This window comes from Vicia villosa, unplaced genomic scaffold (assembly GCF_029867415.1).
Source record: "Vicia villosa cultivar HV-30 ecotype Madison, WI unplaced genomic scaffold, Vvil1.0 ctg.002510F_1_1, whole genome shotgun sequence".
NCBI lineage: Eukaryota > Viridiplantae > Streptophyta > Magnoliopsida > Fabales > Fabaceae > Vicia > Vicia villosa.
In genome coordinates this window covers 110,055-128,140 of record NW_026705953.1, presented here as the reverse complement: position 1 = coordinate 128,140, position 18,086 = coordinate 110,055, and the positions used below count along the sequence as shown (strand labels likewise).

Here is an 18,086-nt window from a genome sequence, read left to right as displayed (position 1 = left end):
GAGTCTGGAAGGCTAACTGAGTCTCCATGATGGTACGTAATGAAACAACATTTTGTGTCTGAGAGGCTTGCATAAATGTCGTGTTATCGGTAATCTGCTGCTACATACTGGAGAGGAGTGTATCCCGTCTCTCCTCTCTGGCCATGTGCTCTCTCCATATATCCTCATTAATATAAAAGCTAGGAGCGGTACCTGCAGGTGGGTTAGAGGAAGAAGGTGTGGTGTGTGACGGTGTTAAGTGGGGTGGTGAGTGCGTACAGAAATCGTACTCATCATCAGTGTCGTTACCTCCCTCCACATGAATATTTGGGGGTAACGGACCAGTAAAAGCAGGAGCGCTCAAGTTATAGGTCTAGTTACGCTTAAATCGCACATTAGTGTGCGGAGTGTAAGGGTGAACAACACTAAGTACAACAGTACCACTAACCATAAGATAAATGCTGCCTTCCTTTCTCTCTTTGTAAAGACGCATGTCTTTCAAAAATTTCAAGTTTACAATGCATGGAGGAAGTGGCTCAAGAGTAGCGAGCTCGGTGCCCAATTCAAGGGCACGAGCTATGGAAGTAACAAGTCAGCAAAAGAAACTGGTCCCCCCTTTTTTCAAAACAAAGCTCATATGAGTGATCATAAAGGGGACGGGATTAATTCTTATGTTTGTGAGGCATCCCTGCATATATATTAATTCTTTTGCATTCACCTTGTTTGGATTCTCCCGGCCAAAAATAGTGCATGCAAGAAGGTAGCGGAAAATACGAATGGTCGGGTTATGGATACTCGAAGCTAGGAGGCCATCAAAAGAACTAACATTTTGTTTTGTTAGTTTGGACCCAAAAAGCGTAGCCTTCGAGTGTCCAATCACAATCCAAAGGGTCCTCACAAATAGCACCATCCTCGTAGGGCATTCCCAATAACTCTGCTAACCCGTCGGTGGAGTATGTGTATTCCATATTAAACAGTCTAAATTTCACTCCATCTACGGTGCTAGCAGTATTGGGGCTGACATTATAAATTAAGGAACTCAAAAACTCGTGTGTCAGCCTCGGGTAAGTCGGTACTTTGATAGAGAAAATATTATGCATGCCCAGTTTATCTAACAGACAAAAAATACTATGATACAGTCCTAAAGTATACAAACACTCTTAGTCAATATACCTGGTAAAGTAAATTTTCGTTGTCTGCAACTTCTCAAGTAGCTTCATCTGTCTTTCTCCCGGCTTCCCCTCTCGCAAAATGAATCCATTAAACTCTATTGTTGTTGTGTTTGAAGGTTGAAGATGGTGAATGTGTATTTAGAGAGGATGGATGAAAATGGTGAAAAAATGGGTTTTTATGGATGAGGAAGTAGTGGTGAAAATGAAAGTGTAAGTGAGATTTAATTGTAATGGGAAAGTTATGATATTTAATGGAGATTTATGGTGGTCAAAAAGAGAGAAAAATGGGGTTTGAAGGAGAAAGAAGATGGAAAAGGGGGATGCTTACGAAATATGGCCGTTGCTGCATTTATTTTATTTTATTTTATTTACTATATATATATATATATATATATATATTTATTTTTCTCTATGATCATGCACGATGTTATAAAAAATAAAAAATAAGTACAAGGGAGACAGAAAATATTAGAGACAATAAAATTTAAAATTAGAAAACATTAGAAAAAAACAAGGGAGATAGGAAAAAGGATGGGAATTCTGAAAATTGTGAAAAAACGTAGAAGATGAAGAGAAGAGAGAGCTAGGGCTAAAGGGGAACCTCAATTGCTAGGGAGACTTTTGAAGAAATTGCTAAGGTAAGGATGGGGTTCTTGTTAGAACAAGATTTGTTCTATCAATATTCTATGTTTTGATGATAACATTATATATGAATTTTGTATAAGACAATGTGGTACTCTAATCCTTTGCATTTTCTCTTTCAGGAAATACATAAAGAGTATGCACAAATCAGCACTCAGAAGCACTGACTCAAAAGGTTCAGGATGGCTACATCAGAACATGCTCTGGCAAGACATCAGAAGATGGTCAAGCAGAATCAGGACATGAACTATGAAGCATCAGAAGAACATGAAGTCAGAAGCAGAAGCACTTAAGTTCTGAATGGTATCATGCTCAAGCTCTTAAAAGATAGAAGACAAGAAGATGCTCTGCACCAAGCTGTTGACTTTGAAATTCAAACGTTATTATACACAAATCTGAGTCCAGAAGCAAGTACAAGATGATAGGCTATTAAGTCTAATCTCTGACTGACAAAAGGAACGTTAGAATCTACAAAAGGCAAAGTCAGTCAAAGCAGCAAAAGCATGGCTCGAGGTAGTTGGCAAAAGTGTGAAACATTAAATGCAGCGTTGTACTATTCACGCAAAGCATTAAATGCAACCCAATGGTCATCCTCTCTCAACACCTATATATAGAAGTTCTAATCAGAAGCAGCTAAGAGAACACTTGTGCAAAATACTGAAACGCTGTCAAAATCAAAGCTCACGAATTTCATCTTCAGCCTCACAAACTCTTGAAATATTTAGTGAGTGTTAAGCTTAGAACTTAAGAGAAATATCACTCTTGTGATTATAGCTTTATAAGAAGCAATCATACTCTTGTAAACATTATTTTTACATTGTTTGTAAAAGGTTCCTAGAGTGATCAAGTTGTGATCAGTAGACTCTAAAAGACTTAGAAGTTTTCTAAGTGGTGATTTCCTAGAGTGATCAAGTTGTGATCTTTATACTCTAGAAGACTTAGAAGTTTTCTAAGTGGATAACCATTGTAATTAGTTGGATTAGTGGATTAAATCCTCAGTTGAGGTAAATCACTCTAAGGGGGTGGACTGGAGTAGTTTCGTTAAATACGAACCAGGATAAAAATAATTGTGTTCATTATTTTTATCTTACAAGTTTTTAAAGCCACACTTATTTAAACCCCACCCCCTCTCTAAGTGTTATTCTATCCTTCAATTGGCATCAGAGCGCCGGTTCTAGGTGCAAGCACTTAACCTTGTGAGATAAAATATTCAGGGAGAAAAACACAAAGTCCATATGGTTGAAACAGCTACATCTACTCCTACACCTGAACAAAATAACAATGGTAATGGAAGCAACAGTATTAATGGCTATAACAGACCACCAGTTTTTGATGGTGAAAACTTTGAGTACTGGAAAGATAGACTCGAAAGTTACTTTCTTTGTCAAGATGGTGACTTATGGGATCTAGTGCTGGATGGTTACACACATCCTGTTAATGCTTAAGGTGTCAAGGTGTCAAGACAAGCCATGAGTGATGCTCAGAAGAAAGACTTCAAGAATCATCACAAGTCAAGAACAATATTGCTAAATGCTATCTCTCATGCTGAATATGAGAAGATAACAAACAGAGAAACTGCTCATGATATCTTTGAATCCTTAAAGATGACTCATGAGGGTAATGCTCAAGTCAAGGAGACAAAGGCCTTAGCATTAATTCAGAAGTATGAAGCTTTCAAGATGGAGGAAGATGAAAACATTGAAGCAACGTTCTCAAGATTCCAGACTCTGACTGCTGAATTAAGAGTGCTAGATAAAGGCTACACCAAGGCTGATCACGTCAAGAAGATCATCAGAGGCTTGCCCAGAAGATGGGGCCAAATACTGACTGCATTCAAGTTGCCAAGAACTTGAATGAAGTGTCTCTAGAAGAGCTGATCAGTGCCCTGAGGAGTCATGAAATAGAGCTAGATGTAAATGAACCTTAGAAGAAAGGTAAGTCAGACTCTTCTGATCAAGAGTCAGACTCTAAAGATGAGCAGGCAAACATAACGCTGATGGCCACTGTTGATGATGAATAAAAATCTGCATCAGACTCATATTTTGAAGAGGTATTTTCTGAATTTTCTAGAGATGAGTTAGTTTCTAGTCTAACTGAAATTCTGGAAATCAAGGCTAAACCTAGTATCAAATACAAAAAGCTGAGAAAGCTCTTTGCATCTGAAACTAAGAAGCTTGAAATAGAAAATGCCGAACTTAAAGAAAAAGTTTTAAAACTATCTAAAGATGCTGAGTCATCTTCTTGTTCAGAAAAGTCTATTCCAAGCATGAACAATATTCTTAATGAATATGACTTGAGTTTCAAGAAGTTTCTATCTAGAGGTATAGGCAGAAGTCAGCTAGCCTCTATGATATATGCAGTTAGTGGAAACAAAAGAGTTGGCATAGGATATGAGGGTACCTGTTGATGAGATGAAAATCACATACAAACCTCTGTATGATCAATTCAAGTATGGCCACTCTCATGATATTAGGCACACATCACATGCTAAGAGTTTACACATAACACACATCAAGAAGCATGCTGCACACACTAGAAAATATCATGCTATTCAGAATAGAAAATAGCATGTTGTACCTCTTGTTAATCTTCATGCTAAACCTCAGTTCAATCAGAACTTGAGGAGAACTAACCCAAAAGGACCCAAGAAAATGTGGGTACCTAAGGAAAAGATTATACCTGTTGCAGATATCCTTGGCAGCCAAGAAGACAAAGGAAAACATGTCATGGTACCTGGACTCTGGGTGCTCGCGACACATGACAGGAAGAAGGTCTATGTTCCAAGACCTGGAGCTTAAATCTGCTGGTGAAGTCAAGTTTGGAGGGAACCAAAAAGGCAAGATCATTGGTTCTGGAACCATTTGTATTGGTAACTCTCCCTCTATAACTAATGTACTTTTAGTAGCTGGATTAACTCATAACTTATTATCGATAAGTCAATTAAGTGACAATGGTTATGACATAATCTTAAATCAAAAGTCTTGTAAAGCTATTAGTCAGAAGGATGGCTCAATCCTATTTACAGGCAAGAGAAAGAACAACATTTACAAGATTGATCTTCAAGATCTTAAGAATAAAAAGGTTACTTGCCTAATGTCTGTTAGTGAATAGCAGTGGGTCTGGCACAGAAGATTAGGTCATGCTAGTTTGAGAAAGATTTCTCAGACTAACAAATATAATCTAGTCAGAGGACTCCCTAATCTAAAATACAAATCAGATGCTCTTTGCGAAGCATGTCAGAAAGGGAAGTTATCAAAACCTGCATTCAAGTCTAAGAATGTTGTCTCTTCCTCTAGGCCGCTAGAACTTCTACACATTGATCTGTTTGGCCCTGTCAAAACAGCATCTGCCAGAGGGAAGAAATATGGATGAGTCATCGTAGACGACTATAACAAATGGACGTGGGTAAAGTTCTTGAAACACAAGGATGAGTCACATACAGTGTTCTTTGACTTCTGCACTCAGATCCAATCTGAGAAAGAGTGTAAAATCATAAAGGTTAGAATTTATCATGGTGGTGAATTTGAGAACAGATTCTTTGAGATTTATTTGAAAGAAAATGGTATTGCCCATAATTTATCTTGTCCTAGAACTCCACAACAAAATGGAGTTGTAGAACGAAAGAATAGGACTTTACAAGAAATGGCCAGAACCATGATCAATGAAACCAAAATGGCTAAGCATTTCTGGGCAGAAGCAATTAACACTGCATGTTATATTCATAATAGAATCTCCATAAGACCTATTTTTAATAAGACTCCTTATGAATTGTGGAAGAACAGAAAGCCCAACATTTCTTATTTCCATCCATTTGGTTGTGTATGTTATATTTTGAACACTAAAGATCAACTGCATAAGTTTGATTCTAAGGCATATAAGTGTTTCCTTCTTGGATATTCTGAACGCTCTAAAGGCTACAGAGTATATAATCCTGAAACATTGGTTATTGAAGAATCAATCAATATCAGATTTGATGATAAGCTTGGTCTTGAAAAGCCAAAGCAGTTTGAGAATTTTGCAGATATAGAAATCTCTAATTCAGACTCTGAAGAACCCAGAAGCAAAGTTTCAGAAGATCATGTTGCTGCTTCTTTAGAGAATCTCAGAATATCTGAAGAGCAAACACCCAGAAGATCTTCTAGCTCAACTCTGCTCATCCAGAAGATGTTATCATTGGAAAGAAGGATGATCCTATCAGAATGTCAATTTGGTCTAGTATCTCTAATTGGGCCAACTTATGTTGATCAAGCTCTGGAAGATGCTGACTGGATAATTGCCACGCAAGAAGAACTAAATCAGTTTACAAGGAATGATGTCTGGGATCTGGTTCCAAGACCAAAAGGATTTAACATCATTGGAACTAAGTGGGTCTTCAGAAACAAGCTAAGCGAAAAAGGAGAAGTTGTAAGAAACAAAGCCAGACTGGTTGCTCCGGGCTATAGTCAGCAAGAAGGCATTGACTATACAAAAACCTTTGCACCAGTGGCCAGGTTAGAATCTATTCGTCTTCTAATTTCTTTTGCCACTCAACACAACATCACTCTGTATCAGATGGATGTTAAGAGTGCCTTCTTAAATGGTTATATAGATGAGGAAGTATATGTCCCCCAACCTCCTGGTTTTGAAGACTCTAAGTCTCCAGAACATGTTTTTAAATTAAAGAAATCATTATATGGCCTGAAGCAAGCTCCCGAGCTTGGTATGAAAGATTAAGTTCTTTCCTTCTGGATAATGGTATCACTAGAGGACAAGTGGTTACAACTCTCTTCTGTAAAACCTTTAAAAAGGATATTTTAATTTGCCAAATTTATGTTGATGATATCATATTTGGAACATCTAATGCTACACTTGGAAAGGAGTTTGCTAAGTCTATGCAGGCTGAGTTTGAAATGAGCGTGATAGGAGAACTCAAGTATTTCCTTGGGATCCAGATCAATCAAACTCTCGAAGGAACTTATGTTCATCAGACCAAGTGGTTAGAACAAGAATTGTTCTGATCAATAATCTTAGTTTTGATGATAACAATGTATATGAATTTTGCTCAAGATAATGTGGTACTCTAATCCTATGCAATTTCCCTTTCAGGAAATATATAAAGAGTATGCACAAATCAGCGCTAAGAAGCTTTGACTCAGAAGGTTCAGTATGCAACTTCAGCACATGGTCTGGCAAGACATTAGAAGATGGTCAAGCAGAATCAGAACATGGTCTATTAGAAGCATCAGAAGAACTTGAGTTCAGAAGCAGAAGCACTGAAGTCATGGAATCACGCTCAGAAGCATATCAAGATCAGAAGATGCTCTGCACCAAGCTGTTTGTACTCTGATGATTTTCAATGTAGTATTTACAAAGAACAAATCAGAATCAAGTACTAGATGGCAGGCTACGTTGACTGACAAAAGGAACGTTAGAAGCTATTAAAGGCAATGTCAGTAGTCACAGCAAAAGCAAGGCTCGAGGTAGTTGACAAAACAGTGAAACATTAAATGCAATGCTGTACGGAATACGCAAAGCATTAAATGCTCCCAACGGTTATCTTCTCAAACGCCTATATAAATGAAGTTCTGATGAGAAGCAAGGTTACCAATTCTTAACAATTTCTGTGAATATTAACTTGCTGAAACGCTGTTCAACTCAAAGCTCAGAAACTTCATCTTCAACCTCACTACATTACTGTTGTAATATTTTAGTGAGTCTAAGCTTAAATCTGTAAGAGAAATATCACAGTTTGTGATTATCGCTTTTAAGAAGCAATTGTAATACTCATAGAATTTGTTTACATTAATTTGTAAAGGAATAGAGTGATCGGGTTGTGATCAGTATACTCTAGAGAAGTCTTAGAAGGTCTCTAAGCAGTTGTTCCTAGAGTGATCAAGTTGTGATCAGAAGACTCTAGAAGACTTAGAAGTTGTCTAAGTGGAAAACCATTGTAATCTCGTGTGATTAGTGGATTAAATCCTCAGTTGAGGTAAATCACCTTGTATAGGGTGGACTGGAGTAGTTTAGTTAACAACGAACCAGGATAAAAATACTTGTGCTAATTATTTTTATCTTACGAGTTTTGAAACTACACTTATTCAAACCCCCCCCCCCCTTTCTAAGTGTTTTTCTATCCTTCAATTGGTATCAGAGCGCCGGTTCTAAGGTGCAAGCACTTAACCGTGTTTAGAAAAGATTCAGGAAGAGAAAAACGCTTCAGTAAAAGATGGCTGGTGAAATTTCAACAAATACATCTACATCTACATCTGGCTCTGCTGAGCAATACAATGGTAATGGTAACAATGGTTACACTAGACCACCAATATTCGATGGTGAAAACTTTGAATATTGGAAAGATAAATTGGAAAGTTACTTTCTTGGTCTGGATGCTGATCTATGGGATCTTCTGTTGGATGGTTACAAACATCCTGTTAAAACTACTGGTGTAAGGCTCACAAGAAGCGAAATGACTGATGATCAAAAGAAAGAATTCAAAAATCATCACAAATGCAGGACTGTTTTGCTGAATGCTATCTCTCATGCTGAGTATGAGAAGATATCTAACAGGGAAACGGGTCATGACATATATGAGTCCTTGAAAATGACTCATGAAGGAAATGCTCAAGTCAAGGAGACCAAAGCTCTTGCACTAATCCAGAAGTACGAAGCCTTCAAGATGGAGGATGATGAAGACATTGTGAAGATGTTTTCAAGATTTCAAACTCTGACTGCTGGATTAAGAGTTCTGGACAAAGGCTACACCAAAGCTGATCATGTAAAGAAGATCATTAGAAGCTTGCCCAGAAGATGGGGCCCAATGGTGACTGCATTCAAGATTGCGAAGAATCTGAATGAAGTTTCTTTGGAAGAGCTGATCAGTGCCCTGAGGAGTCATGAGATTGAACTTGACGCAAATGAACCTCAGAAGAAAGGTAAGTCTGTTGCATTAAAATCTAATTTTAAAAAATGCACTAACGCTTTTCAGGCTGAAGAAGAAGATTCTGAAGAATCAGAATCAGAAGAAGAAGAAGATGAACTGTCCATGATTTCCAGAAGAGTCAATCAACTCTGGAAAAGCAAGCAAAGGAAGTTCAGGAGCTTCAAAAGCTCAAAGAAGCCTGAAAGAGGAGAATCTTCTGGAGGCAGAAGACATGACAAGAAAAAGGTCGTGTGCTATGAATGCAATGAGCCAGGACACTTCAAAAGTGAGTGCCCAAAACTTCAGAAGGAAAATCCCAAGAAGAAATTTCATAAGAAGAAAGGTCTTATGGCAACATGGGATGATTCAGAATCAGAATCAGACTCTGAAGATGAGCAGGCAAATCTGGAACTAATGGCCACAATGGATGATGGATCAGAATCTACATCAGAATCAGATTCTGAAGAGGTATTTTCTGAACTATCTAGAGAAGAGTTAGTTTCCAGTTTAACAGAACTTCTGGAACTCAAGGCTCGTCTTAGTATCAAATACAAAAAGCTGAAGAAGCAGTTTGAATTTGAAACTAAGAAGCTGGAAGTGGAAAATTCTGAACTGAAGGAAAAAGTTTTAAATCTATCCAAAGATAGTGGATCTCCTTTTGAAACAGAAAAATTCATTCCTAGCATGAATCATATTCTGAAAGAATATGACTCGAGCTTCAGAAAGTTCTTATCTAGAAGTATTGGCAGAAGTCATCTTGCTTCTATGATATCTGGTGTTTCTGGAAACAGAAGGTTTGGTTTTGGCTATGAGGGTGATACCTCACATAAATTTGAACCTATTGATGATCTGAAGATCACATACAAGCCATTGTATGATCAGTTCAAATATGGCCATGCACATGATATTAGGCTCACTTCACATGCACAGAAGTTTAACACTGTTCACACCAAGAAGCATGTGACACATCCTAAGAAATATTATGCTGACAAACCTAAAGAATATCATGCTGTTCCTCCTGTTAAATATTTTGCTAAACCCAAGTTCAATCAGAACTTGAGGAGAACTAACAAGAAAGGACCCAAGAAATTGTGGGTACCTAAGGAAAAGATTATTCCTATTGCAGATATCCTTGGCTGCAAAGAAGGAAAAGCACAACATGTCATGGTACCTGGACTCTGGATGCTCGCGACACATGACAGGAAGAAGGTCTATGTTCCAAGACCTGGTGCTTAAATCTGCTGGAGAAGTGAAGTTTGGAGGAGATCAGAAGGGCAAAATTAATGGCTCAGGAACTATAAAGTCTGGTAACTCTCCTTCTATTTCTAATGTTCTTCTAGTAGATGGATTAGCTCATAACTTATTATCCATAAGTCAATTAAGTGACAATGGTTATGACATAATCTTTAATTAAAAGTCTTGCAAGGCTGTAAGTCAGAAGGATGGCTCAATGCTATTTACAGGCAAGAGAAAGAACAACATTTATAAGACAGATCTTCAGGATCTTAAGAATCAGAAGGTGACTTGTCTTATGTCTGTTTCTGAAGAGCAATGGGTCTGGCACAGAAGATTAGGACATGCTAGTTTGAGAAAGATTTTTCAGATTAACAAACTAAATCTTGTCAGAGGACTCCCTAATCTGAAATACAAATCAGATGCTCTTTGTGAAACATGTCAGAAGGGCAAGTTCTCCAAACCTGCATTCAAGTCTAAGAATGTTGTCTCTTCCTCAAGGCCGTTAGAACTTTTGCACATTGATCTGTTTGGCCTAGTCAAAACAGCATCTGTCAAAGGGAAGAAATATGGATTAGTCATCGTTGATGATTATAGCCGCTGGACATGGGTAAAGTTCTTAAAACACAAGGATGAGTCTCATTCAGTGTTCTTTGAATTCTGCACTCAGACCCAAACTGAGAAGGAGTGTAAAATCATAAAGGTCAGAAGTGATCATGGTGGTGAATTTGAGAACAAATTCTTTGAGGAGTTCTTCGAAGAAAATGGTATTTCCCATGATTTCTCTTGTCCTAGAACTCCACAACAAAATGGAGTTGTAGAACGAAAGAATAGGACTCTACAAGAAATGGCCAGAACCATGATCAACGAAACCAATATGGCTAAGCACTTCTGGGCAGAAGCAATAAACACTGCATGTTATATTCAGAATAGAATCTCTATAAGACCTATTCTAAATAAGACTCCTTATGAATTGTGGAAGAACAGAAAGCCCAACATTTCATATTTTCATCCTTTTGGATGTGTTTGTTTTATTCTGAACACTAAAGATCATCTTGGTAAGTTTGATTCTAAGGCACAAAAGTGTTTCCTTCTTGGATATTCTGAACGCTCTAAAGGCTACAGAGGATACAATACTAAAACATTGATTGTAGAAGAATCAATCAATATCAGGTTTGATGATAAGCTTGGTCTTGAAAAGCCAAAGCAGTTTGAGAATTTTGCAGATATTGATATTGATATATCAGAAGTTGAAGAACCAAGAAGAAAAGTTTCAGAAGCTGAAAACCAAAGCAGCAAAGACTCAGAAGATCAAGTTGCTGCATCCTTGGAAAATCTGAGAATTTCTGAAGAACCAACTATCAGAAGATCACCTAGACTTGCTTCAACTCATTCAGAAGATGTGATCCTTGGAAAGAAAGACGATCCCATCAGAACAAGGGCATTCCTTAAGAACAATGCAGGTTGTCAATTAGGTCTAGTTTCTTTGATCGAGCCAACTTCTGTTGATCAAGATCTAGAAGATTCAGACTGGATAATTGCCATGCAAGAAGAACTAAATCAGTTTACAAGGAATGATGTATGGGACTTGGTTCCTAGACCAAAAGGATTTAACATCATTGGCACTAAGTGGGTGTTCAGAAACAAGCTAAGCGAGAAGGGAGAAGTGGTAAGAAACAAAGCCAGACTGGTTGCTCAAGGTTATAGTCAGCAAGAAGGGATTGACTACACAGAAACCTTTGCACCAGTGGCCAGGTTAGAATCTATTCGTCTATTAATTTCTTTTGCCACTCAACACAACATCACTCTTTATCAGATGGATGTTAAGAGTGCCTTCTTAAATGGTTACATAGATGAAGAAGTTTATGTCCATCAACCTCCTGGTTTTGAAGACTCCATGTCTCCAAATCATGTTTTTAAATAAAAGAAATCATTATACGGATTGAAACAAGCTCCTAGAGCTTGGTATGAACGTTTGAGTTCTTTCCTTCTGGAAAATGGTTTCACTAGAGGAAAAGTGGACACTACTCTCTTCTAGAAAACATTTAAAAAGGATATTTTAATTTGTCAAATATATGTTGATGATATTATCTTTGGAACATCTAATGCTACACTTGGAAAGGAGTTTGCTGAGTCTATGCAGGCTGAATTTGAAATGAGCATGATGGGAGAACTCAAGTATTTCCTTGGGATTCAAATCAACCAAACTTCTGACGGAACCTATGTTCATCAAACGAAGTATGTGAAAGAACTTCTGAAGAAGTTTAATCTTTCTGAAAGCAAAGAAGCCAAAACTCCTATGCATCCAACATGTGTCCTAGGTAAGGATGAGGTAAGTAAGAAGGTAGATCAGAAGTTGTACAGAGGTATGATTGGATCTCTTCTATATTTAACTGCTTCTAGACCTGACATTCTGTTCAGCGTTTGTTTGTGTGCTAGATTCCAATCAGATCCGAGAGAATCTCATTTAACTGCGGTTAAGAGAATTCTGAGGTATCTGAAAGGTACTACTAATGTTGGTTTAGTGTACAGAAGATCCAAAGATTACAACTTAGTAGGATTCTGTGATGCTGACTATGCTGGAGATAGAATAGAAAGGAAGAGCACTTCTGGAAGTTGTCAATTTCTTGGAAGTCATCTAATCTCATGGTACAGCAAGAAGCAAGCTACAATTGCCCTCTCAACAACAGAAGCAGAATATGTTGCTGCTGCTGGTTGTAGCACACAAATGCTCTGGATGAGAAGTCAGCTAGAAGATTATCAGATATATGAGCGTAACATTCCTATTTTCTGTGATAATACATCTGCTATATGTTTATCTAAGAATCCTATCTTACATTCAAAAGCTAAACATATTGAGATTAAACATCATTTCATAAGGGACTATGTTCAGAAGGGTGTTATATCTTTAAACTTTGTGGATACAGACCATCAATGGGCTGATATCTTTACAAAACCCCTTGCTGAAGATAGGTTTAAGTTCATTCTGAAGAATATCAGTATGGATTTATGCCCAGAATGAGAAGATGAGAAAATCTTATATATGGCTATCTTCTGAAATGAGATTGGATTAATGTTTTATAAGAAGTTCTGATCTTAAATTAATTAGAAGTAGTGACTCGTTTATTACTAACGTTTCATTGTCTAAGTTGATTCAGAATATCTTATAAAGTAAATACAGCTGTATCTAGCTTTCCAGATGGTAACACGTGTCTACCTTATTTGGACAAGCATGTGTGCAGTTGAGGAGGCGCCTTTCCTAGGTGACTATTCTATCACTTCATTTGTCATAGTTTCTCTCTCATCTTGTCACGTAACATTAAATGCCATTCATTAGTTCTTTTATTTTCTTTTTTGTTTTTATATCCGTCAAACGTTTCCCTTCCCTAGAACGTTTCCTTCCCCACATTCCCTCTATTTATTTCTCCATATCTTTGCATTCTTCAATCAATCTTTGAGCTCTCTCTCTCTTTCTCTCACTTTTCTATGAATATCTTTTGCATAAACCCTAGTTCATTCTTCATCGATCTAGCGTTCATCATGAATCCTTCGCCTAGTTCTCTTCATCAAAACTTTAAACCAGTTGAAGAAAATAAGTCTCAAAAGTGGCTGATCTATTTGAATAGAACGGATGGAAGGGTTAATCGGTTACAGGATGAGAAACATATCTCGGGATGGCATTCCAAGTTTTTCTCAAGTCAGATCTCTTCTTTGATGCTGTTATCAACATTTGTCCAAAGGAAGAAGACTTTCTTGAGATATTGGATGAAGTTAGGTTCCATAAGGACTTAACTTCTATGTTAAGGGAAAGCCCATCTGAGAATACGCTCTCTCCTGGTGAACTGTTCTCAGTTCCTCCTTTGTATTCATTTACTTCCTTCGCTGGGAGCTGCTCAGGCATGCAGAGTTTCAAGATTTGATGACCAAGCAAGAGCAAGAACAACGCTGGGATTCATGATATACTGGCTTAGATTAGGACTAGGCTAGGGTTGTAGTCTTTGTGTCCTTGTAGTTTTCTTTGCTTGTTGCACTTGTGTATCAGCATACATCTTCTGTAACTCTGTTTGGTTAATCAATGAAAAGCTTTTTCTGCATAACTCTTGTACTTCTGCTTATTTTTATCAATAACTATTTGTTTCTCTTTCCATTTGTCCTGTGCTTACATCTGAATATTTTACATTCTTTTTGATGTTATGATAAAAAGGGGGAGAAATAGTGATAAATGATTTGATTTATATTAGCAGTTGCCGGGAAGAAAGCCCCCACATTACTTACAGAAGCTGCAAGCTTCATATGTTTCTAAGTTGTGTTGTTGCAGGAATTGAAGATTCAAGATCAATAAGCAACAAGATGAATCAAGTTCTTGGATTCTTGAAGCAGGCTGAGTGCTATGAAGCTTCTGAATCAGAAGCAAGAAGGAAGAATGTTCAGATATTCTGATGATAGAATATGTTCTGATACATTCTGTATGGCTTATATGGCTCTGATACATATTATGTGTTCTGAAACATATTTTATGTTCTGCTTAATTCATGCTGACTTTTGTCGTTTAGTTTTGTTCTGTAACATTTCAGGAGGTAGAGATGCTCTGATGATGCTCTGGTACATTCAACAATATTCTGATACAATCTAGCATGAAGTGATGTAAGAAGAAATTCAAGCTCTGAAGCTGTCCGCTGGAAGCAGAAATCAGAAGCTGTGAATGTTCTGAGGATCAAAGAAATTCAAGTTCTGAAGCTGTCCGATGGAAGCAGGAATCAGAAGCTGTGAATGTTCTGAGGATCTAAAGAAATTCAATGTTCTGAAGCTGTCCTATGGAAGCAGAAATCAGAAGCAGTGAATGTTCTGAAGTTCAAGCATATGTGAACGTCTCTACTGAAATACTCAGGGAAGTCTTTTATTTATAAAATTCTTCTAGTATTAATTTCAGGGGGAGATTATTCATCTCAGGGGGAGATCTCAGGGGGAGACACATTCACATTATGTTTATATGCTTATGTTATAACTGTGTAATTGTCTTTTGCCGTCTGTTATTATGATTGCAAATTCATATCATTTATATATGTTTTTGTCATCATCAAAAAGGGGGAGATTGTTAGAACAAGAATTATTCTGATCAATAATCTTAGTTTTGATGATAACAATGTATATGAATTTTGCTCAAGATAATGTGGTACTCTAATCCTATGCAATTTCCCTTTCAGGAAATATATAAAGAGTATGCACAAATCAGCGCTAAGAAGCTTTGACTCAGAAGGTTCAGTATGCAACTTCAGCACATGGTCTGGCAAGACATCAGAAGATGGTCAAGCAGAATCAGAACATGGTCTATTAGAAGCATCAGAAGAACTTGAGTTCAGAAGCAGAAGCACTAAAGTCATGGAATCACGCTCAGAAGCATATCAAGATCAGAAGATCAGAAGATGCTCTGCACCAAGCTGTTTGTACTCTGATGATTTTCAACGTAGTGTTTACAAAGAACAAATCAGAATCAAGTACTAGATGGCAGGCTACGCTGACTGACAAAAGGAACGTTAGAAGCTATTAAAGGCAATGTCAGTAGTCACAGCAAAAGCAAGGCTCGAGGTAGTTGACAAAACAGTGAAACATTAAATGCAATGCTGTACGGAATACGCAAAGCATTAAATGCTCCCAACGGTCATCTTCTCAAACGCCTATATAAATGAAGTTCTGATGAGAAGCAAGGTTACCAATTCTTAACAATATCTGTGAATATTAACTTGCTGAAACGCTGTTCAACTCAAAGCTCAGAAACTTCATCTTCAACCTCACTACATTACTGTTGTAATATTTTAGTGAGTCTAAGCTTAAATCTGTAAGAGAAATATCACAGTTTGTGATTATCGCTTTTAAGAAGCAATTGTAATACTCTTAGAATTTGTTTACATTAATTTGTATAGGACTAGAGTGATCGGGTTGTGATCAGTATACTCTAGAGAAGTCTTAGAAGGTCTCTAAGCAGTTGTTCCTAGAGTGATCAAGTTGTGATCAGAAGACTCTAGAAGACTTAGAAGTAGTCTAAGTGGAAAACCATTGTAATCTCGTGTGATTAGTGGATTAAATCCTCAGTTGAGGTAAATCACCTTGTATAGGGTGGACTGGAGTAGTTTAGTTAACAACGAACCAGGATAAAAATACTTGTGCAAATTATTTTTATCTTACGAGTTTTGAAACTACACTTATTCAAACCCCCCCTTTCTAAGTGTTTTTCTATCCTTCACAAGTATGTGAAATAACTTCTGAAGAAGTTTAATCTTTCAGAAAGCAAAGAAGCAAAGACTCCTATGCATCCAACGTGTGTATTAGGTAAGGATGAGGTAAGTAAGAAGGTAGATCAGAAGCTCTACAGAGGTATGATTGGATCTCTTCTATATCTTACTGCTTCTAGACCTGATATTATATTCAGTGTTTGTCTGTGTGCAAGATTCCAATCAGATCCTAGAGAATCTCCCTTAACTGCTGTTAAGAGAATTCTGAGGTATCTGAAAGGTACTACTAATGTTGGTTTAGTCTACAGAAGATCTGAAGAATACAACTTAGTAGGATATTGTGATGCTGATTACGCTGGAGATAGAGTTGAAAGGAAAAGTACTTCTGGAAGCTGTCAGTTTCAGGGAAGTCATCTAATCTCCTGGTACAGCAAGAAGCAAGCTACAATTGCCCTCTCTACAACATAAGCAGAATATGTTGCTGCTGCAGGATGTAGTACACAGATGCTCTGGATGAAGAGTCAGTTAGAAGATTATCAGATATGAGAGCAACATTCCTATCTTCTGTAATAATACTTCTGCTATTTGTTTATCTAAGAATCCTATCTTCCATTCCAAAGCTAAACATATTAAGATCAAACATCACTTCATTAGGGACTATGTTCAGAAGGGTGTTCTTTCTTTAAACTTTGTTAATACATACCATCAATGGGATGATATCTTTACAAAACCCCTTGCTGAAGATATGTTTAAATTCATTTTGAAGAATATCAGTATGGATTTGTGCCCAGAATGAAAGGATGAGAAGATCTGATATATGGATTAGATTTGAAATGATTATTTATTTTCTTATCATAAGTTCTGAAATTGTTGATCAATTAGATATTCTTATTCTGTTATTGCTAACGTTTCATATGTCTAAGTTGATTCAGAATCTCTTTTAAAGTAAAACAGCTGTCACCAGCTATTCCAGAAGATGAACACGTGTTCCCTCTGAAGGGACAAGCATGCGTGCAGTTGATGAGACGCCGCCCTAGGTAACTGTGCAAATCATTTCAAATATCATGTTTTACCCTAACGTCACTCAACATTAAATGCATTTGATTCTCTGCATTCTGTAACTGTTCATTCTCAGAATTTCATTGCATATTTTGTTTCAAATCTGTGTCTATTTAAACATGTCTCATAATCTCATTTTCTTTTTTCACACATTCATTCTCTCTAAGTATATGCGTTTCTGCAACCTTTTCTCTCTTTTCTCAAACCCTAAAAAGAAACCCAAAAATCTCATAAGTGCTTCAATGGCTTCCCTCTCTACTCAGAATGTTAGTTCGTCTTCTCAACAACAACATCAACATGAACAAGAACAAAAGCAACAACTTGTTCCACCAATAATCGGTTCGATTCCATTGTATCAACTGGAAGTCATTTGTGAGTTAATGGTAGATGTTGAAAATCTGGAAAAACATGAGATTCATCTTGAAGAAAATATGAGGTTTCAAGGATGGGCACCAATGTTCTATGATCTATGTGGACCAGTCTATCCAGACTTAGTAAAGGAATTCTGGATTCATGCAACCGTAATGCCTAAAGTTATTCTCTCTCTCGTTCATGGTGAACTCTTCTTAATCACAGAATCCATCTTAAGGAAGCTGTTTGGGTTGATGAATGTTGAAGGTGCTACTGAAGCAACTCCAAGAACTGATTGAGATGCTGTCTACGCAGAAATCTTTCAGAATGGGAAGAAATCCAAAGAAGTTAAGGATCAGAAAACCATTTACAAGGTTTGGACTAAGATTCTTCTGGGTTGTTTCTACCATAGGAAATCAACTAGTTCATCAAACTTCGTCAACAAAGACCAACAATACATTATGTATTGCATTGGTACACAGAAAAAGGTGAATATTCCTTATATCATATTCAATCACTTGT

At 37.2% G+C, this 18,086-nt stretch overlaps 1 protein-coding gene across 1 annotated transcript; it reads left to right on the top strand.

Moving 5' to 3' along the window:
• The first annotated feature begins 17,455 nt into the window (after positions 1 to 17,455).
• LOC131639040 (uncharacterized) lies at positions 17,456 to 17,863 on the top strand. Its single transcript, XM_058909558.1, has one exon. It carries the CDS (start codon positions 17,456 to 17,458, stop codon positions 17,861 to 17,863), a length of 408 nt encoding a protein of 135 aa, XP_058765541.1.
• The last annotated feature ends 223 nt before the right edge of the window (positions 17,864 to 18,086 follow it).

Coding starts and splice junctions, on each gene's coding strand:
- LOC131639040 (XM_058909558.1), top strand. CDS start 17,456: ATGGCTTCCCTCTCTACTCAGAATGTTAGTTCGTCTTCTCAACAACAA.